Below are 23,894 nucleotides of genomic sequence, written 5' to 3'. Positions count from 1 at the left end.
ATTGAACTAGTTTCTTCCATCGAACGGTGACAAATACAAGTGATGTATTCATTTGAGGATTTACCTTTACCTTTGTGAATCTTAAGGTAACCCTAACCCCTTTATTGTTTTAATAATTTATTCCCTAATGCATGAGAAGAGGCGTTCTCAATGACCAAATTTTAATTTGACATTCTACATCCCCAACACTTACAAGGATTTAAGAAAGGGACTTATTATTATTATTTCACTTGTATTGATTTCTAAATTAATTCCTTCCCCCACAACCTACCAGCAGCAATCAAACTCTGAAATGTCTCTCAAAGTCTCGGCAGCTCCTCTACTCTTCATTTCTTTTCTTCAAAACCTAAAAGCAAAAGCCTCTTCAACAAACTCAAGTAAATATGATGAGATTTTCACACACATGTGCACGGACGCACGCATGTAAGGAGTTACTTGTTGAATTCACGTCTCCATATCACAGCGAAAAGACACTTAGTAATAGTAGTGTTTTCATGGTATAAGAGTGCATAGTAGGGTTCCATCGGTCATACATCTTCTATTTGCAGATGATATTTTTATATTTTTTAAGATAATAAATGTTGAGGAGATTTATCATTTGCAAGATAGTCCGTCTCTCTAATACAGAGAATCTGGACAATCTATAAATTTTGGAAAGTCCTCTTTGACCTTTACTCCAAATACCCATTCAAAGTTAAAGAGATGATTTTCTTGAATTTTGAAGATTTCATATGGTTCTGGTCCAAGGAAATATTTGAGATTACCAACAGATTTTGGAGTCTCAAAGGCTGCTCTATTTGAGGATATCTCTACAAAAATCGAAGGGCGTGTTCAGGGTTGGAAGTCTAAACTCTTATCTCATGTTGGTTAGGAAGTGCTATTAAAATATATGGTTTCTTCTATGGGTATTTATGCCTCAATGTATACCAGCATCTCATCATCAACATATAAGGAAATTGGCTGTCAAGGAGATAATGATGGACACCCAAAAATTCATTGGGTATTCTATATATTGGGATCGCTTATGTGAACTAAAAGAGAAAGGATGCATTGGTTTTCGTGATCCTGCCCTTCATAATCGTGCCTTATTGTCTTGTTAGAACCTGATTGTTTACTTTCACGTTTTACTAATTAAGGCTATAAAGTATCTCCACGATCAATTTTTTTGAAATCATCTACTGGTCATGAACCTAGTTGGGGTTGGTGTAGTATTCAGATTGGTAAAGATGTCTTGTTAGAAGGACTCGGCTGGTGTGTGGGTAATGTCCTCTCTGTTAATCCTTGGAGTGATAAGTGGATACGTACTGGCTAGGGTATGAAGTGTGCAGTTCCAAGACTGATGGACCCGATTCTCACAACTATAGCAGATTTTGTTGATGAGGAAAATGTGGTGTGGAGAAGAGACTTATTGGACCTCTATTTCTATCTAAATGATGTGGCGAGGATTAAAGAGATTAAACTTCGGTTGTTTCTGGCTGAGGAAGACTCGTCTGGACTGCTTCTTCTAGTGTTCTTTTCTTAGTGAAAAGTGCTTATTATTTATTAACAAATACTAAACCACAAGTGGAGTTCCAGAGGGCCTCAACTTCCTCTACTATATCTAATAGAAGGGTACCGAAATTTGTTTGGAAGTCTATGTGTAGGACACTCCATAAGATCCAACGGTTTCTATAGAGATCTTGTGCATCCGGTCTTGCTTCGGGAGATGTGTTAAGTCATCAACGTCTTCAGGTAGTTCCTAGTTGTTGTCGTTGTAGGTTACCTGAAACGATCTTCCATATTTTTTTGAATGTGTTTATGTAAAAGCTGTGTGTTGTGGGAGCAGTTTGGGATATAATGTTTGTTCAACAGCAACTCCACATATTACTTCTTTTATTTTAGAGTGGATGTCTTTTATGGCACCCATGGATTGCAAGATGTGATATGGTTTTTGGAAGGTGTATAAGGAGTCCAGAAGATGTCATTTGATGTTCTTTACAAGCTTTTGAGGAATAAAAGTGCACTTTCTTGGTAGCCAACACTGAGTTTCAAGTTCAGCCAGATAGACATCATCTATGGAATGCTCCTCCTGTTGATTGTATGAAGGTGAATTGTGATGCAAGTTTGCAAGTAAAGGATTCCAAAGGAGGTCTGGGTTTTGTTTTCCAGAATCACTTGAGCCATTCTCTACTTGCTTTTTTTACACCAACTGCCTTAATGGTGGTGGAAGCACTGGCGATCAGAATAGCTTTACTAGAAGGAATCTCAGAGGGTTATGATCATTTGTTGGTTGAATCTAATCACAAAGACATTGTTTCTTATTTGCAACTTAATGATGCTTCTCATCCCCTTGTGGTCAAGCCGATTCTGAAAGATATCATTGTTAATGGTGATAATATTCCTTGATTCATTCATAATCCCAAAAGTGTTATATATACAAGATACACGTTGAGATTCTAGTTCTGTTAAACTAGGTAACCCAATATTGGGTGATACAAGAGATATAGAATTCCTAAGAATTGATGATCTCAACAACCGATCAATATTGATATGCTATAGATAGCACAAATCATATCACATGTAAATCACATGTGATAATAGACCGAGAAAGAAGGTGAATTGTCTCCAGTGTTCTTTCTCTCAATACACCCCCTCAAGATGGAGAATCGGGTAACCGAATCTTCAGCTTGTCCCTCAGACTTTCAAATCTGGAGTGGGCTAGTGGTTTGGTCAGTGTGTTAGCTAGCTGATCATGAGAAGAGATGAACTAGACCTGTAACTGGTTCTTGGCCACACGATCATGGACAAAGTGGAAGTCAACTTCAACATGCTTTGTACGGGCATGAAATACTGGATTAGCTGATAGATGCGTGGCCCCTAGATTATCACACTAGAGAATAGGTGGGCCAGATAAAGGATAATCGAGTTCAGTAAGGAGTGATTCCAGCCAAATTAACTTTGCCGACGCATCAGCCAATGCCTTATACTCGGCCTCGGTGGAAGAACAAGCAACAGTGCGCTGCTTGCAAGATACCGAAGATAAGATTTGAGCCAAGAAAAATAGCAAAACCCCCAGTAGATTTACGGTCAGACCCATCATCGGCCCAGTCAGCATCGGTGAAGGCTTGCAGGGAGCGAGATGGAGAACGCTTAAGATGCAAGCCAGCCGAGTAGGTGCTTTTCAAATATCGAATAATGTGCTTGGCCAGTTGCCAATGCTCCTCCATTGGGGAATGCATGAATTGACATGCACAATTGACGGAAAAAGAAACATTGTAGACACTGATTTTTGTCACCCCCTGATTGGCGATGATGACAACAGGACATGGACGGTGGACGACGCATTATACCTGACCCATAAGCCCAAGAACCATTCTGAACACAAAATGGCCCATTTTAGGCCCAAAAACAAAGGGGAAAAGGTACTGCGCTCCCACGGCACCGTGGGGCTCCTTCCCACGGCACCGTGGAGACGTGTACCTGATTTCCACAGCGCCATGAGGGGGTGTGACATCAGCTTGCTGACGTCACCCACGACGCCATGGAAAAGTCCCCCACAGAGCCGTGGACATCTCCATGGCACCGTGGAGGACTTATTTGGCCCAAGAGTGAGGGGTCCCCTCCCCTATAAATAGGAGGGTCCCCCTCCCCCAAAAAACAAGGAATTTTGGGTAGAGAGACCCTCCCCAAGTGATTTCCACCCCTCTTTGTTCCATTTTCACCCTCCTTTCTCCCCTTTCCCTTATGAGAGTGTGAATGAGTGAAGCCTTCTTTGGCGTGGGTAGATCCTTCGATTATCCCTTCGAGCGTAGAGCATTTCCGCTCATAGGCATTATTATCCCGTCAGTGTACGGCTAACAGTCAAAACTCCTTATTACGGACGTTATTCTGTCCGTTTGCTCCCCCACCAAATCACTTGAAACAACTGTTGCTCTGCTCAGAAGGAATCGGCATCAGTCCCTTTGTCCATCTACCCCTAAGCCAAGGGAATATAACCGTACAGGTATAATTACTGCATTCTTGTTGTTTCAATGTAGTCCTTTCATATTTCATCGTCTTAGTCTGTGTCTTTCATATATGTAAGGTAGTTTATTATGTTCTAGTTCAATTTATAACGTCTGAATGTAGTTCATAATATCTCCCATCCCCGTAATAAAAGAGAGAGAACATTCGTCCTTATGTAGCATCTAATACAGAGAGACCGGCTTCGACCGGGCGAGGTGGGTGCCTAACACCTTCCCACACTCGTAACCTGATCCCTTACCCGAACCTTTGGTCAGACCATATAGAGTCACGTAGTCCGATTCCGTTCACAACGGATAGGGCTACACTTAATGGGTCTTAGGCCCTAACCCTAAGTGGCAACTTCACATTATGTTAGCATATTTTCATGCATGATCCCAATCCCCATTTATCACATTATTTGTTGTTATTGGAGTGGAAGAGGCAGCAACATCTGTGATGGAGAGTTTCTTCAATGATGTGCCATAAAGGAATTCATGACTCAAGAGCATGGCATGGAGGTCATCGTAGCAGATCGGGTCTGTCTGAGTCAGTAGGGAGGACACCATAGACTTAAACTTGGATTTAATGCCCCGATAGATATGAAGGTTGAAAGCACCAGGGCGCAGTGGATGACCAATAGCAGATAATTCCTTAGCAATGGACTTAGCACGCTGCAGAAAGAGGGAAACTGGTTCGTCTGGCTTCTGTTCAAGATCAATCAAAGCCATATTTAAAGACATCAATCGACTCTCAGAGGGAGAGGAGAAGGTAGTACACAAGGTAAGCCAAATACCATGCCTAGTATGTTTGCCAACTATTAGTGGAAAAACCTCTTCAAAGAGGGATGAAACAAGCATGCTATAAATTAGTGAGTCTTGACGACACCAAGCAGTAGCAGCAATAGTATGGTGCGTTGCCATCGACATGACCAAATAAATTCTATCCGTCAAGAAACGGTTCTATTTGGGTTTGCCAGAAAATAAAAATTTTGGATGTAAGTTTTAAGGAGATGTAATGGTGAGCATTATTCAAAGAGGGGGAAGAAAGAGACGGTGGAGAGGATAGAGGAAACGAGTGGCTGAATCATGGAGAGTGCTAAGTGGGGCATCATTAGTCGTAGTGTTGCCTTCGTCCCCGATGAAGAAGAAGATAAGAGTGGGAAGAAAAAAATCAAGATGAGCTCGGTGGAGCTTATCTGACTCTGGATACCATGTTAATGGTGATAATATTCCTTGATTCATTCATAATCCCAAAAGGGTTATATATACATGTAACTACCACAGTCCTCGGGACAAGGGTTCCTCAGCCTTATGGCGACAAGGATTGGTTTTGATGAATAACGACATATTGTTCCGACATATCATCATGGGGATTGAGATTATGCTTCATAAAGAAATGGAGTCACCACCTAGGATTAGAACCTAGGACCCAATGGGTGTAGTCCCATCTGGGATTAGCAGAAAGGGCTACATGATTCCATATGGTCTGGTCAGAGATTCAGGGTAAGTAGTCAGGTTACGAAAGTGGGAAGGTATTAGGCACCCACGTTCCCTGGATAAACAGGTCTTTCTATTAGATGCTTGTTTTTTAATATTCTCCCTTAATAATACATCATATATCAACATGTAAGGCTAGATTATGATGTACTAAACATGACAAAGAAAGAAAAAATAATCATTTACTATATAAGCTAAAGCAAGTTAGTTTAATGATCCACCTTATACAAAAAATAATAGGAAGGAAAGAGACAGATACCTGTCAAGAAATACAAGACATAAATGAAAATGTACCAAATACGAAATATACGATGTCTCACGGCTCAGGTGGAGACGGACGATCGGCTTGCCTCGCTCTTGTCGGACAGAGTAAGGACTATATGAGATGGGTTTCATTATTCAGACTTCGGGCAAAACAACGGCTATATAAGGGATTCTCGTTATCTGTATACAGACAAAATAATGGCTATAAAAAAGAGATTATTGCTATCCGTATGCTGATGGAATAGCAGCTGGGTTGGGACGGGAAAATTCATCACTCAAGTGGGTAATCGAAGGATCTACCCACGAATTGAGAGAAACCTCACAAAAATCACTCAAAAAGGCCAAAAAAATGGGCTAGGACCCTCTCCCCACTCTCCTCTTGCTTGAAAATTAAGGAGGGGGGCCTCCCTATTTATAAGGGAGCCCCACAAATCACGGCGCTATGATGCTCCTCCACGGCGCCGTGGAAGGCCTTCACGGCTCGGTGGATGACGTCACTTTGGTGACGTCTATCCTTTTCCAAGGGACAGCCGTGGTTGGGGAAGGTGAGCAGTACCTCCTTCAGCATTTGGTAAAATGGTCTTATAAGTCATTTTGCGTACCAAATCATGGGGATGTCAAGGTAATTTGGCTCAAATATAGGTGCAAGAGCCCTTCTTGAGAGATATCGATGTCTGTCCGTGTCTAGTTGTCATTATTGTTGGGGGGTGACAAAATTTAGTGTCTACAATACAAGATACACGTTGAGATTCTAGTTCTATTAAACTAGGTAACCCAATATTGGGTGTTACAAGAGTTATGGAATTCCTAAGAATGGATGATCTCAACAACCGATCAATATTGAGATGCTATAGATAGCACAAATTATATCACATGTAAATCACATGTGATACTAGATTGAGAAAGAAGGTGAATCGTCTCCAGTGTTCTTTCTCTCAATAATCTTTTATATATCTTCTCTCTTTGTTTCATGTAGTTTCTCTTAAGTTTCAAGGGAGCAAAATAGCTTTACTGACTCCTTGGCAAGGAGGATAATTTCGATAGTGTGTACAACAATTTGACCTAATTCCGATCCATGGATTAAGAATTTGTGTTTTTCATGATCTATGTGTACTACAGGTTAATCTAGATAACGTCTCCTATTTTTACTAAAAAAAAAAACAAGAGAAAGAGAGAGTTCCATGGTGGGATTATACATTGTTGTGTATCGTAAGGGGTTTGATTTTTTATTTTTGGTGTTATGATCCAGATTGGCCTCGTCCCTTACGTGTTATTATTCCAAATCATTTTTTTTATAAAATAATTTATTTATTTATTTCCTTTGCTGGACCTTTTTCCTTTTTTATTTTTTATTTTTATTGTTTGTGTGTGTGTGTAGGGGGGGGGATTATATTGACTACTTTCCTATTTCAGCATTTGGAAAGTTGTTCAAAGATGATAAACTTGTTGAGACTTTTAGTGGAAAGTCTCTATCAACGTGGAGGATGTTTATGATCAATATAGCTGATCATATTATATTTGGAAAATCATTAACATTGGAGGATTACACGACATTAACCCAAACATGGACAACAGCCATAGCCCACGATTTTGGGTTCTTTCCCTTTCATTGTTCATATTTATTTTGAAGAAAATGGGAGATTGTGAACAAGTTTCACTTTTCATATTTATATTTGAAAAGTCAATCTTGAAGAAACCAGTAGTATTGGGGGATTGGTTCTATTTATCAAAAGTATTGGTGGACAAAAATTGGTTCTTGGAGGCTCTCTTACAAAGCATTATTTTTTGAAGGAGTTTTACTTGTTGAAGATTGCAATTAGGGGAGCATCTATCCTAGCTGAATTATGGAATCATTTTCCCTCTAATTTGGTTTTATATTTAGTATGCCTTTTGTTCAAAGGAACTTAATTATCTTAGTAAAGATTACCTTGTTTAGGCCTATTTTCTCTGGAAATTCTCAAACGTAGGATTTAGGTCTTTATTGTTTAATCTTAGCCGAAGGATTGATAGATTAGAGGCTATAAACAATATGATTTTATTTTCTCTTTAAATATGTAAGAGCTATTTTTTTTTTTTAAAGAGCAATTTTATTGAATATATAAAAGGGGGCCTAACAAGCCTAATACAGAATACTGGCAAAGAAAGCTAAAACTTAAAAAGGGGAATTCAGTCCTAAACCATATTAGCGTGGGTTAACCCGAGAAAAATAATAAAACAAGCCTACGGGGGATCTACGAGGCGCACCGAGGGGGTCCTTGTCCTATTTGATCTTCGGGGGATCCCAGCATATACACCAGGCCGATCAAAAGCCACACGAGCCAAAAGAGCCTCCTCCTCTGGTGAAAAGGGAGATGAAGTCTCCTTGTCAACCAAGGGTTGTTCTACTGCCGTGTCCACCGCTTTAACACCATGCTTTGCCTTCTTTTGACGATGAGTTCTACCAATAACTAGGGTTGCCATATGGCTACTCATTCGACCACCTTGAGGGGGCATTCCTACGGCCTTTACAATTTGTACGACCCAACACCTGAGTCCACCCACCTTGCATCTCCTCATGATCAAATTGGTCATAATCCGGCCCACCCACATCTGCCCCAGATACACAAGCAAAACCCATACCCATATTTAGGCCCGAGTTCACTCGATCCAACCCACCTACGTGAGATGAACGCATCTTATTTGAACATAAAGACTCCTTTCTCAACTCAACCTCCACCTCCTCATTACTTTTAAAATCCTTATTTGAAAATAAAGAGTCCTTTCCTAACTCAATCTCCACTTCATCATTACTTTTAAATCCTATATTCCTTTTTGCAATAAAAACTCCATATTGATTGTCAACATCCTCATCTACAACCGTATGAGATCCACAATGGGATCAAGATGATTAATATCTTTGATAGACAAATCTTTACTTACCAAATTATCACCAATATCTTCACTATTGGACTCCAACGAATCCTCCACCAAGTCCACCAACAATGCAAAATCGTTATCAACAATAACCGACTTCCCTATATTCTCTCCAATGGTTTCAAAATTTAAATTTGAATCTTGAATTTGTGAAATTTGTTTCATCCCCTTGCCACCCTGGCCGGCTGCCGGATAACCATCTCCTCCAGACAAAACCACCATTGAAGGCGGTGGAACACCACCCTTGGCAACAACCACCCCCAACTCCTTCGCCTTGGAACAGCCATGCACACCTGAACCTGCCCCTTCGGCCACAACCAGCCTATCCTCCTACAATCCAGTCCCCATGCGACACCCCTCCTTTCTGCCTTGTACCCCCTCCACTACTGCTGCTGTGTTGCTCGTCTCGGCAACACCCTCTACCATCATGGCAGCACCCGGCTGCACAGGTTCAACACCATGAACCCCCTCTCGCTGCACACCTTTAGAATGGCTCCTGCATTGCTCCACACAGTGCCCCAATTTAGAGCAACCAGTGCAATAAACAGGTAGCCTTTCGTATGCTACTTGTTGGAAGAAACCTGTGGCACCACAGCCTATCCACACCCTCTCCGGCAAACAAGACTTCAATTCAATCTCGACGCAAGCTCTGGCAGCCACCTTGCACGACACCGCCGTGGTTGCACCGTCCACCTTAAGAACCTTGCCCACCTCACCAGCCACTGATTTGAAAAAATTTCCTTGATAAAGATTCATAGGAAGACTTGGAAACGACACCCAAATTGGCACAACAGACACCTCAACCCCTGCCTTGAATTCACGAGACCACTTAAAGAACCTAAATGGGTATCCTTTAATGTAGGTCTGCTCCTTAAGCCACACACGAACAAAGTCTGATTGCATCATAAAACGAAGGAGCAGATGCCTTGAATCCAGATAGGATACAAGAACATCCGCAGCTAGATGGAATGTTTCCTGCAGCGCTCTTTTAACTTCAAACAAAGGGGGCCTGCCCTGTGTGCACTTCGCAACCAATGCAAATTGCAGAAATTCTTCTGATCATGCAATCTCCTCTTCAGAAAAAAAGACCGCTGTTGCCCCCAAGTGCATCGTTGGAGCCTTCAGGGAAATCGAAGCAACTCCTTGGACATTCGATTTCACCACCACTACCGTAAAACTTGCCGCCGCTGGCTGGCCAGGGTCCGGCGGTTGCTCCCCCCACAGGGGAAGAGCAGCCATGAAACCCTGCTATTGGTATTCAAATATGTAAGAGCTATACTCATTGAGAATAATGAAGAAATTGAATTGTATTTATTCAACTATTGAGTTGTTTATCGGAACCTTGTAGTGTTCTACCCTATAACCTTGGAAAGTTACATAGCATCATCATTGTTGATAAGTTGCAATTTTCTCATGTCCTTGAGGAGTCATATTAAATTCTTTAAAACCACAGAGAGTTTTAGTACAACCTCAAAGAGTTGTAGTTTTCCCCTCTTGATCGATTGCTTTGTTCTCATGTTAGTGTTCACAGTTACACCTATGATAGAGTGTATTCTTTTCTCTCTCGATTCGTAACTCCCAACGAGGCTACATCTTAATTAGGGATGTAAATGGATAGCCGAAAATCCGTATCCGATCCAAGTTCGAATCCGTTTAGGGGCTTCCGAATCCGGAATTTTGGTTTTCGAATAATATCCGAATCCGTCCGAAACTTAATCGGATTCGGATTCGGATAGTTCCAATTCGGATTGGATAATATCCGGTTTTTTTTTTTATCCAATTATAAATATTATTATTTTAATATAGAATAAAAACATATGGCATATTACTATATTACCCTAATCTAATCCTAATTTCTAACCCCAACCACCCAAAGTCCCAAACCCCAATCGATCACGGTCTCACAATTTCACAAAGTCGAAGGGACTCATCTTCTTCTCCCAAACCCTAACTGAGTTCCGCCGCTCTCTCCACTCTCCAACTCTCCAAGCCCACTACTGTGTCTGTGTCGATCTTCTCCAGTTCTATGTAGGTATGTCCTCCTCTCTCTTTCTTTTCCTCTTTCCATGGATACATATCATCTAATACAACCTATTTGGCTCTTCCTACAGCCTGCAACGAGCGGTCATGGCAAACTAATTTTTTCTATAGTTGGATTCTGCGACTTCTTCTCTGCCTCGTGGCAAGTACCTACACAATCGCCATACCATAGCAATTCCAGATAGAATGACACTAACTTATGCGACTTCTTCACTGCCTTTTTTTTTTTTCTATAGTTGGATTATGACCCCTTTTAAGGTTATATTTTTGTTTTTTAATATTGGGTGGAAGTTACAAGGGTTGGCTTCTTCTCTATTCCCTAAATTTAGCCTAGTTGTAGATGCGGTGATGTTTAGCTTTTGTGTTTAAAAAAAGCATATGTATGTGTTTGAACTGGCTGACATTCCAATACTAATCCTTAGCCACCATGAAAATCAATAGACAAATTATGATCTGGTCTCAAAAGTTTTCTATGGAATTAATAGATGCGGGCAGCTGAATGAAAAAAGATCTGTAGCAATATTTACCAAATTTAATATTGTTGATTCTCAGACTCACTTGTAAGGCTCCTTGCCAGTTCGAGCAGAGTCGTTTTCACAAAGGTTACCTTAGTTTGGAGTTGCAATGATTCTGCGACTCACCATGTTGAAACTAACCTATTTGTTTGCTTAATTTGTGAACTGTTTTTTTTTTTTTTTTTTTGGGCTTTTTGGTGTGTAACTGTGTATAGAGAAGCATTTTCAGCTAGCCATTGTGACATGCAAGGTAGCCTCAGGATTTGTAGCCAACAGACTAGTTGGCTAATGCTATGAGCACTTATGTTAGTCTTATGTTGATTTGTAACAAATTCCTCATGGCCAGCAACTAGTTTTAGGCCAAATGGATTGAACACTTAAAGAAAAACTCATCTTAAAAGAGAATTTAATAACATTTCTGTCCGGAATTCAAAAGAAGATAAACATGAAATAAGATCCTCATCTGCCTACAAAATTCTGGTGCTTGGGATATGGATGCATTAATGGGTCATGAACTTGATCATGGGTGGGTTTCCACATCCCTCTTTCTAGATCTCTTATTTATTTATTTATTTTACTTCTGTTGAAAGTTCAATTTTCTTAAAGATATATGAAGATAAAATATATATATATGTGTGTGTGTGTTCAGTACTTGGAAAGAAATTCAACCTCAAACTTGTGAGATTGAGAAGTTAAAATTTGGCTCTTGGACACTTGGAGGAGCCACCCAATCTCTATCCAGTTGATGATTTCTGCCCACCCGGGTTACCTATTAAAAAATAGACCTAGCAATCTAGCATTTGATAAAGAATTAACCTAGCTTCCCTCGCAAAGAAGAAGCAAACAACATATACTTTTTTGTCATAGTTTGATATATTATATTGTACTGAATATTAGAAATACATTGGTTACTTTTCTTGGCATTCCAATTTTTCAAATGTGAACACCATCTTTTATAACTGATGATGGTAAATAACTGTTAATTGAGTATATAAAGGACAAACTTGATATACTTATTTTTTTTGCTTTACTATTCTCTTATATCTTCACTTTGTTCTTTTTTTTATTGATATTTTGTAATAGATACTTGACATTGCTACTGTTTTTTTATTTGTTTGTTGATGTTTGATAATTGCCTAATTGTAGAGACTAGAAATGGTTGATCTTCATTGTAGTACTGCATCAGCTGCTACACCTGGCAGTGTTGTTGCTCCATCTAGTACTAATCCTAAGGAGAGTGAGAATGAGGAGACAAGTAAACATAAAAAGGATGAGAAAGGGGAGAAGGATAATTGTGTGGGTGGCAAACGTCGAAAAATTACATCCATAGTTTGGAAGGACTTTGATAGGGTTGTCAAAGATGACAAGGTGACAGCTACTTGTAAGCATTGTGGAAGAGTCTTTAATGGCTCGAGTCCTATGGGGACATCTCATTTAAATAACCACAAAAAAAACTTGTAATAGGAGGACCCATAAAGATGTTGGTCAACAACTTCTTTCAAGGACACATAGTACTACAAGTGAGTTTACTAAGGTGGGAAGTAATAAGTTTGATCCTGAGCTCATCCGAAAACATTTTGCTCGGATGATTGCCAAACATGCTTATCCATTCAACATGGCTGAACATGAATATTTTCAAATATTTGCAAAAAGTATAAATCCCATGTTCAAGTTTTATTCAAGGAATATAGTGAAAAAAGATGTTATGGGTATCTTTGAAGAAGAGAAGATAAAAATATCTAAGGAGTTGGACAAGTTGTCTTCTAATGTTAGTTTCACTACAGATTTGTGAACATCAGAACACCAAAATCTTGGTTATTGTGTTTTGACCTGTCACTACATTGATGATGAATGGAACTTACATAAGAAGATCCTTTCTAATAAGATGCTTCCAACCCCCCATACTGGGGAAGCTATAAGTGAGCACATAAGGACTCAATTGTTAAGTTGGAATCTTGATAAGAAGGTTTGATCCATAGCAGTGGATAATGCATCCACAAATGATGTTATGATAAATCATCTAAAAGACTGGATTAGTCGAAAAGGAGCATTGATAAAGCATGGAGATATTTTTCATGTGCGATGTTGTGCACATATTTTGAATCTTATTGTTCAAGATGGATTAGTAGAGCTTAGAGATGCACTGATGAAGATTCGGCACATGGTTAAGTGGATAAATTCATCACCATCAAGATTTGAGAAATGGAAGTATGCTCTGTCTCAAAGTAGATTGTCTGATAAAAAGAGTGTTTCTTTGGACGTTCCAACACGATGGAATTCCACTTATGAAATGCTTCATAATGCTTTAGAGGTGAAAATAGCTTTTGAACGTTTGGCAGAATTGGATAACAATTTCAAGATTTTGCCAACTATGGAGGAGTGGGAGAAATGCCAAAAAATTGAGCAATGTCTAGAAATTTTTTATGATGCCACCATGCACATGTGGGGTTGCAAGTATCCTACTGCAAATTTCTACTTCAAAGATGTGTGTGATATTATTTCGAAGATACGTGGATGGAAACAAAGCAAAGACGATTGTATTAGTTCTATGGCCATCACCATGAGATTAAAATATGAGAAATATTGGAAGGGTGCTAATTTGTTTATGGCGCTTGGGGCTATTCTTGATCCTCGCTACAAGATGACACTTATTATGTTTTGCATGCGTAGGATTTGTGGGAATATTGATACTGAACATTATGTTTCACAAATCAAATTTGATGTGGCTGACCTCTACGCTAAGTATGCAAGTAAGTTTAGTAGTTCTTGTACTCAATCTATTGGGGATCTCTCTGATAGTATTGCTAATAGGAATGAGTCTTCTGATGGAAGTTTTAAGAAAGAGAAAAAAAATTACAATGATGATTTCAAGAAATTTGTAGCTGAGGAGTATAGTGTTTTAATGCAACCCTCAAAGTCTGAATTGGATCGATACTTGGAAGAAAGTTTATTTCCTGATGTCAATGATGATTCTTGCTGTGATATTTTACATTGGTGGAAAGTCAATGGCCCAAATTTTCAATCCTTTCAAGAATGGCTTGTGATATCTTGGCTGTTCCAGCTTCGACAGTTGCTTCAGAATCTGCCTTTAGTGTTGGAGGTAGATACATTACTGAATCTCGTTCTTTGTTACTTCCGGACGTTGTTGAAGCTTTAATTTGCTTGAGAGACTGGTCACCATCATTTAAGTCTGGTAAGTATTTACTAAGTTTATAATTTTAGCTATTCTGATATTTAGAATGCATATGAGTACATGATATAAATTTATTGTTTTCCTACTAATTTGGGTATTTCTGTTTTGTTTAATGGATCAGATTCCACTGTGGATGTATGAGCATGACTAGAAAGTGTTAGTTGTTGGTGTTATTTCTACTATTGGTAACGTTTGATCTTAATCTCTTTGTCTTGAGATTTTGTTAAATTCTTAGATTTCTGATTTTTTTTTTTTTTGTTTTTTTTTTTGTTTTGCTTGTAGGATCAATGTTTGGAGGTGGTCTTATCATCCTTTGGAAAATCAAAGAAAAGTTATTTTTGTAACGGGTTATGGATGGTACTGTGATTTGTAATGTTTTGAATCATGAAACAATGAGATATGGGTGCTATTGTTGGGTTTGTTGAATTTGTTGAATTACTTTTGCCTTAAAACTTACAAGCACAACTTTACTTGAGATTGTGGATCAATGGTTAATGTATTACAGTAGTTTTAATTATGCAGTTAACTTAGTCAACCTTAATTTACTTATGTATTTTCATCTCAGGGAATTTATATTTCTTACCTTAGAATTATTCGATTTATTGTTATTCATATGTTTAATTTTTTTACTTTCTTGTTTTTGCAAGGACCTTAGATCTAAATGTAAATATTGCTCTTTTTCCTTTCATTTTTAAGTAGCAAATAATTATGTACAAACGTACAGCAATGGCATTCTTTGGTTTATTACCTGTAGTTACTCTAAATACAGAATTGTGATGTGCATTCTTTGGTGTATTACCTGTAGACTATAGTTCATACTTCATAGTGGATCTATTACATCTGTATATTTTTAGACTCATTCAATTTATGACAGATCCATTTGATAATCAGGAGGCAAATCAACCCTGATCCTTTGTGATTATGATCCAAATCTGAATCAAGTATAAAGACTATGAATATCTTATGTGCATGTGTTTTTATTTCTTATGTCATGAAATAGGGAATTTTAACTGTTTAAAATCCAAGTTCATCCCAAATAAATTGATTTGTTTTCCACTTATCCAGGGGGCACACTAGTCATTGCGCGCGTGGCTTTGTTTTGGCGCAGATACACGCCCCGCAGCATGACTGGTTAACGTTCATTTTCCCATAAAATAAATGACCATTTATCTTACTAAACGGATATCCGGATATCCGATAAACATCCGGATTCGGATACGGTATTAAAGATCAACTTTCCGGCGGATATCGGATCGGATTCGGATAGTTGTTTTGATAAACGGATTCGGATACGGATAGTGCTAAATCCGAGCCGAATCCGATCCGTTTACATTCCTAATCTTAATGGACTTCCATTAAATGGTTGGCTCCATAAAAAAAAATGTGCATTCATTATGGTAATCGATAAAATTGGTTCTTAGGATTATTATATGCTGAATCTCATGGAAATAGACTGTCAAGAGCTGCAGAAAATCCCCAAAAGTCAATTATTTGTTTTCTTGGGGAATCGATAGGAAAAAAACTTGGGAATGTTCCTGCTACAAGGCTAGCAGCCAATGAAATAGAATAATTCACTTCCCTTTTGGGTTCATAAATACCCTCTTAGGTTTTAAAATTTTCTAAAATACCCCTTAAAATCTCATTTCCTTGGCTGCCAGCCTTGTGGCAGGAACATTCCTGCTACTAGTCTAGCAGCAAAATTTCACAGGAAACTAGTAGACAATATGCATTAATTAAAGAGGACTATCGACTTATGGGAAAAGGATTCTGTCCAGCCGCGGCAGAGCTAGAGCGTCCAGCCCCGCTAAAAGACAGCAAAATCAGGGGTGGGGTGGTCATTTTACAAGTGGGTCCCACCTTGGCCCCACATGTGAAATGACTACCCCCCATTTTTTGGGGTGGTTTCCAAGCATTGGACAGTCCAGCTCTGGCCACGGCTGGACAGGAGCCAGGTCCCGACTTATGACTTATGTGGCAAGGGAGTTATTGCACCTTACTCTTCTTAGCTAAGTGCCGAATTCAATTTTTTTTTTTTTTTGTGCTAAAGGGTCATGTATATTAAAAAGAAAGAAAAAAAAAAAAAGCAAAATACAAAAAGTATGGCAAAGCCCCACCCCCTCCCCCCACTTTCGGCATGGCCACCAATGGGGGAGGGACGACCTAGAAGTTAGGAACGTGTAGTAAACAAGGCTTTACTGATAAGAACATGTAGTAAGCATAGTTTCAAATTACAAGTTTCTAGAAGTCATTGAGTGGAAATTGGCCAATCAGTCCTACTCGTTAAAGACCGGGTCCTCTTAGTAAGGGAGTCGGCCAAACTGTTTGCCTCACTTAGAATAAAAGCAAAAGTACATGATTCTAAACTCAATGACAAATAAGTGATATCTTTGATAGTCTAGAATGAATGTATTAGAGTGGAAGTGGGAGTCGCCCTAATCAGTGACAAGCTTCGAGAGAGTCGTTTAAGATGGTATGTTCATATTCAATGGAAGCCTAGGGACGTCCCAATAAGGAGGAGTGATATGATCCTGATTGAAAGAGCTAAAATAGCTAGGGACAGGCCTAAAATGACCATAGGAAAAATGGTGACGAAAGACATGCATAGCCTAGGTCTTGTACCAAGTATGACTTCTGAAGGCAATGCTATAGTAGATCCCATATAGCTGAGACTCCTGTTGTGCTAGATTGGGCTTTTTTCCTCTTACTATTTTTTCAAGAAAATATATACATGTACAAGAAAATCCTAGATGATTTGAGTTGATATCACATGTGATAGACTTTTCATGCAAAAGGAGATTGAGTTCTAACGGGAGACTCAAGGAATATTTGTTTCTAAGTTGAGCTGAAACTCTAAATATGTCACTATGTGGCACAGAATATTTCAAAGTTTTTCAATGACTATTTTTTTTTTTTAACATTTTTCAATTAATATCTTGAAACACCCTCCTAAAGGAGCCCTTCCTTCTCCAAACTCCAAAGTTTTTTGCTCTTTCCAAAGTCCAAAGTCCATCATCTTTTTTTATCCTTTTGTGCTATTCCTTTTTTGTCCATGTACCTTCTATGCCGACAATAATGATCTTCTATCAGTTAGACAAAGGCTGAGGGGGGAGCCTTTGTTTATGATAAAATATGGTTGCACATGTTTCTGTTGCACTCCGGCCCATTCTCATCCCTTGTTTATATCACCTTCCTTTTTCTCTACTTTAGTCAGCCTGCGTTATTAAGGATGGGCCGGGGAGACCGAGTTCTCTACATCTCTCTCTTAACTTTCTTTACTCTTCCACAACAGAGAGAGATAGAGTGGCTTATTTCTCTCTCCTTTCCTCTCTATCATTCTTCCTGCACATACAATTAAAGGTAAGGAAGAGAGAGCAACAGAAGCAGTAGTATTTCATGGGTTCTTCACCACCACCCCACATAGTAATCTTCCCTTTCATGGCTTATGGCCATATCATCCCATTATTAGATCTCTCAAAAGCTCTCACACACAGAAACATCAAAGTCACCTTTATCACCACTCCAGGAAACGCTTCATTCATCCATAAACGCATCTCCAAACACCACCCACAAATCTATCTCACTCAGATTCCATTCCCCATCACCCAAAACCTCCCCAAAGGATGTGAAAACACTGCCCAGTTACCTTCCATGGCCTTCTACTTACACTTCGTAGAAGCTACAAAACAGCTACAGGAACCCTTCCACCAACTCCTCCAAAACATGTCTCAATCCAATGATCTCCCTATCTGTGTTATCTCCGATTTCTTCCTGGGTTGGACTCTCCCCATTTGTAGCGAATTTAGTGTTCCTCGACTCGTTTGCCATGGTATGGGTGTCTTTGCATTAGCCATGAGTAAGACCGTATGGATTCACACGCCTCAACTTCATGTCTCATCAGATTCTGAACCCCTAACTTTGCCTAGTTTTCAACTCAACTTCTCTATGACCCGGTCCGACGTGCCGGAAATGTTCCTGACACCGGACCCGGACGACCCGCTTTCCAGACTCACATCAGAGGCGGGTCAGTACGAAATGGATAGTTGGGGGGTGATCGTTAACAGCTTCATGGAACTAGAAGGGCGTTACGTGCCCACCTTTGAGTCTTTCTTTGTTATTGGAGCTAAATCATGATGTGCTGGTCCACTCATAATCTATGACCCACCGGTTGAACCGATCCAACCGGAGAATGGCATGTGTGTAAAGCGGCTTGACGAGAATGCCTTTCCGGAATTACGTGGCATTTGGTACCCAGGCTGATCTGTCGGATGCCCAGCTGGACGAGGTTGCTTTCGGGTTAGAGATGCTGGGTCATCCGTTCATATGGGTCGTGGGTTCCAAGACTTGGTGTACGCCTAATGGTTTGGAAGAGAGGGTGAAATCTAGGGGTTTGATAATGAGGGAATGGGTCGATCAACGGCAGATCCTTGCACACGGTTCGACCGCCGGATTCTTGAGCCACTGCGGATGGAATTCAGTTCTGGAGAGTATATCGGAGGGTGTTCCGGTTCTGGCCTGGCCCATGATAGCGGACCAGTTCTTTAATGCTAAGTTTTATGTGGATGGGTTGGGTGCAGGACTGAGTATTGGGATAGTGGGGCCCGAAGGCATTGTAGGGAGGGAGACGATTAGTGAAGGTGTGAAGGAGCTGATGGGTGGAAAGAAGGGGAAGAATGCGAGAGAGAAGGTCAAGGAGTTGAGCCGAGTGGCCCCGAAGTCCGTTCAGGAGGGTGGTTCATCTTATGAGAACTTAAGCCGGCTACTTGACCAACTAGAGGCCTCTGGTCTTACTAACGGTTTGGTACCACACTAGTCTAAGGCTTTTTTTGGTATGATATGTATATCTGTTGTTTCTTTGACATATTGCTATTTCTTCATGCTTTGTATGGTTTCTATCTCTTATTTCTTGTCATTAGAATGTAGAAATCAAAATATATAGTTCTATCCAAAAACAAAAAAAGAAACAAAAAAATTCAAAACAAATAGAATTGAGGCTTGAAGTTAGTGCACTTGAGCCTATCCCCCATGAGGTTTGAAGTTTTTCTCATCTAGTTTAAGAATCTCTCCTCACTTGAGCCTATCCCCCATGAGGTTTAGAGTTCAAGATATCTTGTTTCTCATCTACATCAAGAATGTCTCCCCTCCCTTCCCCCCCCCCCCCCCTCAACCCAAATATATATATATATTTCTGGACTAGAAATCATATATGCCTATTTATGCACAAGTTGCTAAAGAGCACATGTGCATAGATAGAAGTCAAGGATAAAATAGTCATTTCAACCTTAAGCAGACATATCAAAATAGGGATATAAGTTGCCTATACTCATCTAAAATCATGGAAATGAACCCTAGCATAGAGCGTTTACCCAAAACAAAAAAAAAACCCCTAGCATAGAGAGAATGGAGAAAAAGAAAACTAAGAAAACTAACACGGAGAGTCTCTCTCTCCTCTGTTTGGTGGTTAGTAAGATTTAGCTGGAAATTTTTTCTCGTGCCTAAGGGTGTCAATCGTTATGGTATCCGGTATTTGGTACAGTAAGGGTATGGTACCGAAGTCAAACATCCCATATTAAAACCGTACCGTATCAAGTATGGTACCATTTTCCCATACCGATACCATTCAGTATCGATTTGGTATACGGTTTTAAATGGTGTGCATATGGTACGGTATATGGTATATTTTATACGGTTTCTTATATTACAGATTATATAAATTAGTATATATAGTATGAAATATATTATATTTAGTATGTTATATTCTTATATATATATAAATTATTATAAATATTTAATACATATATACTTATATATCTATTATTTATTATATACATAAGTATATATTATGATAATACAATATGATATCGGTATGTACCGTCGGTATCAACCTCTATACTGATACCGTATCGTATCAAGCATGATACCATTTTTTTATATCGTTACCGTATCGAATTGTATTCGATACAATATGATATGGGTAATTCAGTACGGTACCGATTCAAAGTTTCGGTACCAAATTGACACCCTTACGTAGTAGTTGGCGGTGGTGGATTTGTTTTTTTTGGGGAAGAAAGCCTTAGTGGATTGAACGGTGATATCTATTCATTGTGAGCAAATGTGATTCTCGATCTCTATTTATCTATTTTGTTTTCTTTTTGAATCCATTCACTAGAATCGTTTTTTGTTCTTTTTGGTTTGTTCCTTACTTGAATATGGTTTTCTTCTGTTCATATTTGAATTTTTCAATTGTATGTCTAATTGAGTTTTTAATTGGCTCTATTTTAGATTTTTTGTAAACCTTACAAATTTGTTCATCATCTATGATACTATTACAAAGTGTTGGGGATGAATGTGCCACTATGACGAAGAAATCAAGCAAACAATCATATAACACAATAAATTTAACGTGGTTCGGCACGAATACCTACATCTACCTGAGAGAACAAGAGATTTTCCACTAAAGCTGAAAAACTCTTTACACAACTCTCCACCTCACAAAGTGATCCCCCTTTGCTTGTATTTAAGTTTTTTTCCACAGAGACAATATATAGGGAACCTAAAAACCCTAATCCTTGCATAGTTGCAATTCTACCTTCGTACATGTAATTGAACCAAACCTCGATCCAATTACAAATACAAACCCAATAATAATTATGTGTACCCGCAAGATACATAACACATCCAACCCCAACAATTTCCACCTTGGCTTGGATTCTACAAGCTACCCTGAAGAAGATTAATTAGTATTGTTGTCAATTATGCACATTCCACCATTATCTTTGCCTATTCACCAATACAAACTAGCATGGCCCACACCAGCACACTCCCACCCAGGGTGTTCTATACAGTTCACCACCTCTGCAGAATGTGACATGGTTCCACCTATTCTATTGCTGCAACTTGCTCCAAGAGATCAATGTCACTCACAAAATCCAAAGCAAAAGACACCCTCTTCTTTTCAAAATTGCACTATTTTATCGCCTGAACCATCTATAGTCTATGTCGTCCACCTGTATCTCTTGTATAAGTTCCAAAAATAGCTTAACATGTTTTAACACACCCTGCAAGTTTATACAGATTCCCAATCATCTATCCCTGCATCATAACCATGACCTTCTAAAGACCCTGAGAACTACAGTTTCAAGCGAGTATCTAAAACCTCTCAAATTTAGTGTTCCTAGTGAAATCAGATTCTTCCTTAGATCCTGCACATACCTCACTCTAGTCAAAGTTCACACAATTTCATAGAAATCGGAGGAATGAGAGGGATTTTGGCGAGTGAGGATTCCCCAGACCCCGACGGCTGCCGGGAGGTGGGGGTGGAGTCTCTCCGAGGTTAGCGTTCAATAATGGACTTTTTCTCACGGGTGGTGTCTCAGGCGGCGGTCGAGCCGGATGGGGTAAAGAACGGTGTTTCTGGTTCTAAAACTGTGGGGAGACCAAGGTCATATGCAGCTACAGTGGGAAGGGTGGCATTACCGGCAATGGAGAACCTTCCTTTGGCTGTGAAGGATGGTAACCTAACGCGAATCAAGATCCCACAACAAGCATATCAGGCACAGGTGGAACTACACCGTTTTTCTCTCCTAGACCGGATCAACTTCAGGTTTACTACCATGGAAAGGCTGCGAGACTATGTTGCTGCTTCATGGGCATTGAAACAGAGGGTGGTTTTGAAGTCATTGGGGAGAGGCATTGTGCTTTTCCGATTTGCTTGTGAAGAGGATATGGCATACATATGGAAACGTGGCCCTGTTAGGATGGATGGCCAATTGCTGCGATTCCAACGATGGCAGAGGGATTTTAATGTCAACGAGCACTCCATCACGCACAAGCTTACATGGATCAGATTCCCAGATTTGCCACAGGAGTATTGGCACAAGGACATTCTTCTCTCCATGCCGAATGTGGTGGGATGGCCGGTGGCAATCGACAGGAAAACCAAAACCTCTTCCTTTGGTCACTTTGCTAGGATATTTGTGGATTTGGACGAGGCTCTTCCCCGGGTGGAGGAGCTCTTTATAGAACGTGAACAGGAGGGTTCGCCGGAATCATTTGTTTTCAAACAACAGGTAGTGTTTGAAGAACCCCCCCCCCTCCCGATGCTCAATTTGTCACAGATTTGGACATCGGGCAGAGGGGTGCATGGTGAAGGCTGCCAAGAAGGAGGGCGGAGTGGAGAAGGCTACCGAGAAGGGGGAGGAGGCTGTGATTCCCGGTGCACACTACGTCCATGTCCAAGCATCAAGGAGTCGCCAGTGGCAGGAACGGGGATAGCATCTCAGGCATGGTGGTCAGGCTGAGGTGGTGTCTATTGATGGAGTTCTAGGTGTTGTAGGGGATGAGGTGGTAAGGAGTCCTGTTACGGCAAATCACTCTTTACAAAAGGATGACTCAGGAATCCATATTGGTGTGCATGTGGACTCTTCACGTGAATTGGTTAGTGGGGAGGAGTCTCCTATATTACAAGGTGATATTGGTTCCCCCAATGAGAGAGGGACTGTGGGGACTCAAGTTTCTGCGTCTCACCTCAACGGCTCCATGCTTAAGGTCGTGATATCAGGAAGGGTGGTGGATGCTGGTGAGGGGACGGGTAGTTTGGAGGTATCGGATTCGAATGGGTGTGAAGTGGTTGGGTTAAGTAACGATACTGGTGAACCAATGGGTAGCTATCATGGATCGATGGGTTTATCCATGGGTCAAGGAAGCGGGGCAGGGCAGTTAGAGGTGGTGTTATCGATGGCTACAGATGGAGAGAATGTGAATGCACCTTGTATTGGGGGAGATCGAGTGGAGGCTATGCAGCAGGATCAATCGGCTCCTGTACGTGAAGATACAGACCAGGCGTGTATGCTGTGAACAGGTGTGGTGGCACCAAGATCAGCGATGCTGGGGGCGCGATGCACGAAGAAGAGGGGCCAGGAGTTGGCCGTGGTGGATAATGCTATTGTTCAGACCCAACAGCGTGGGGTGGCAATGCGACACCTTACTAGAAATTCTCAGTCCAATAGGAATTTATGAAGTGTATGTTTTGGAATATTCGAGGCATTACGAATAAACGTGCGCAAGCAAGCCTTCGCATATTTATTCGGGAGAATGATCCTCTTTATTTGTGTTTAGCAGAGCCGAAAGTGGAGCCGAGAAATGCCCGGTGAAGTTTTTTGAAGCTCTGGGTTTTAGTTCGTAGTTCCTATTTAACCACAGAGAGGGAGTACCTAATCTATGGTTCTTTTGGAAGAGTTCATTGGTCCCACTGTCAATCATTCTTGGGTCTGATCAGCACCTCACGTGCTTGGTTATGGTGGGTGGGGTACAAGGGATGATTTCGATGGTTCACGCAAACTGCCGGAGGAGTGCGAGATGCCAACTATGGTTCAATTTGGTGTCGCTTGCAGGTGGCAACTGTCCATGGTTAGTAGTGGGTGACTTTAACTCATACATGCTATCGCAGGAAAAAAGAGGGCCTGGCAGGTTTGCTATTGGTTCTGCGGAAGA

General features: G+C 40.3%; 3 protein-coding genes across 3 annotated transcripts; all 3 read left to right on the top strand.

Annotated features, from left to right (window-relative positions):
• Nucleotides 1–12,367: 12,367 nt before the first annotated feature.
• On the top strand, nucleotides 12,368–14,369 carry LOC122659156 (zinc finger BED domain-containing protein RICESLEEPER 2-like). Its single transcript, XM_043854299.1, has 2 exons — nucleotides 12,368–12,593; nucleotides 13,195–14,369. The coding sequence occupies exons 1-2, from the start codon at nucleotides 12,368–12,370 to the stop codon at nucleotides 14,367–14,369; spliced, it is 1,401 nt and encodes a 466-aa protein (XP_043710234.1).
• Nucleotides 14,370–18,053: 3,684 nt separating this feature from the next.
• LOC122659155 (scopoletin glucosyltransferase-like) lies at nucleotides 18,054–18,536 on the top strand. Its single transcript, XM_043854298.1, has one exon. It carries the CDS (start codon nucleotides 18,054–18,056, stop codon nucleotides 18,534–18,536), a length of 483 nt encoding a protein of 160 aa, XP_043710233.1.
• An 85-nt stretch (nucleotides 18,537–18,621) lies between these two features.
• LOC122659154 (UDP-glycosyltransferase 90A1-like) lies at nucleotides 18,622–19,215 on the top strand. Its single transcript, XM_043854297.1, has one exon. It carries the CDS (start codon nucleotides 18,622–18,624, stop codon nucleotides 19,213–19,215), a length of 594 nt encoding a protein of 197 aa, XP_043710232.1.
• The last annotated feature ends 4,679 nt before the right edge of the window (nucleotides 19,216–23,894 follow it).

This window comes from Telopea speciosissima, chromosome 4, assembly GCF_018873765.1.
Source record: "Telopea speciosissima isolate NSW1024214 ecotype Mountain lineage chromosome 4, Tspe_v1, whole genome shotgun sequence".
Taxonomy (NCBI): domain Eukaryota; kingdom Viridiplantae; phylum Streptophyta; class Magnoliopsida; order Proteales; family Proteaceae; genus Telopea; species Telopea speciosissima.
Note: the sequence above shows the minus strand (reverse complement) of the source record. Positions and strands in the feature narration are given on the sequence as shown.

Bases quoted from the DNA above. Each gene is read 5' to 3' on its own strand.
- LOC122659155 (XM_043854298.1), top strand. From the start codon at position 18,054: ATGGCCTTCTACTTACACTTCGTAGAAGCTACAAAACAGCTACAGGAA.
- LOC122659156 (XM_043854299.1), top strand. From the start codon at position 12,368: ATGGTTGATCTTCATTGTAGTACTGCATCAGCTGCTACACCTGGCAGT. The intron at 12,594-13,194 runs GTAAGCATTGTG...GATCCATAGCAG, and splicing joins TGACAAGGTGACAGCTACTT to TGGATAATGCATCCACAAAT.
- LOC122659154 (XM_043854297.1), top strand. From the start codon at position 18,622: ATGCCTTTCCGGAATTACGTGGCATTTGGTACCCAGGCTGATCTGTCG.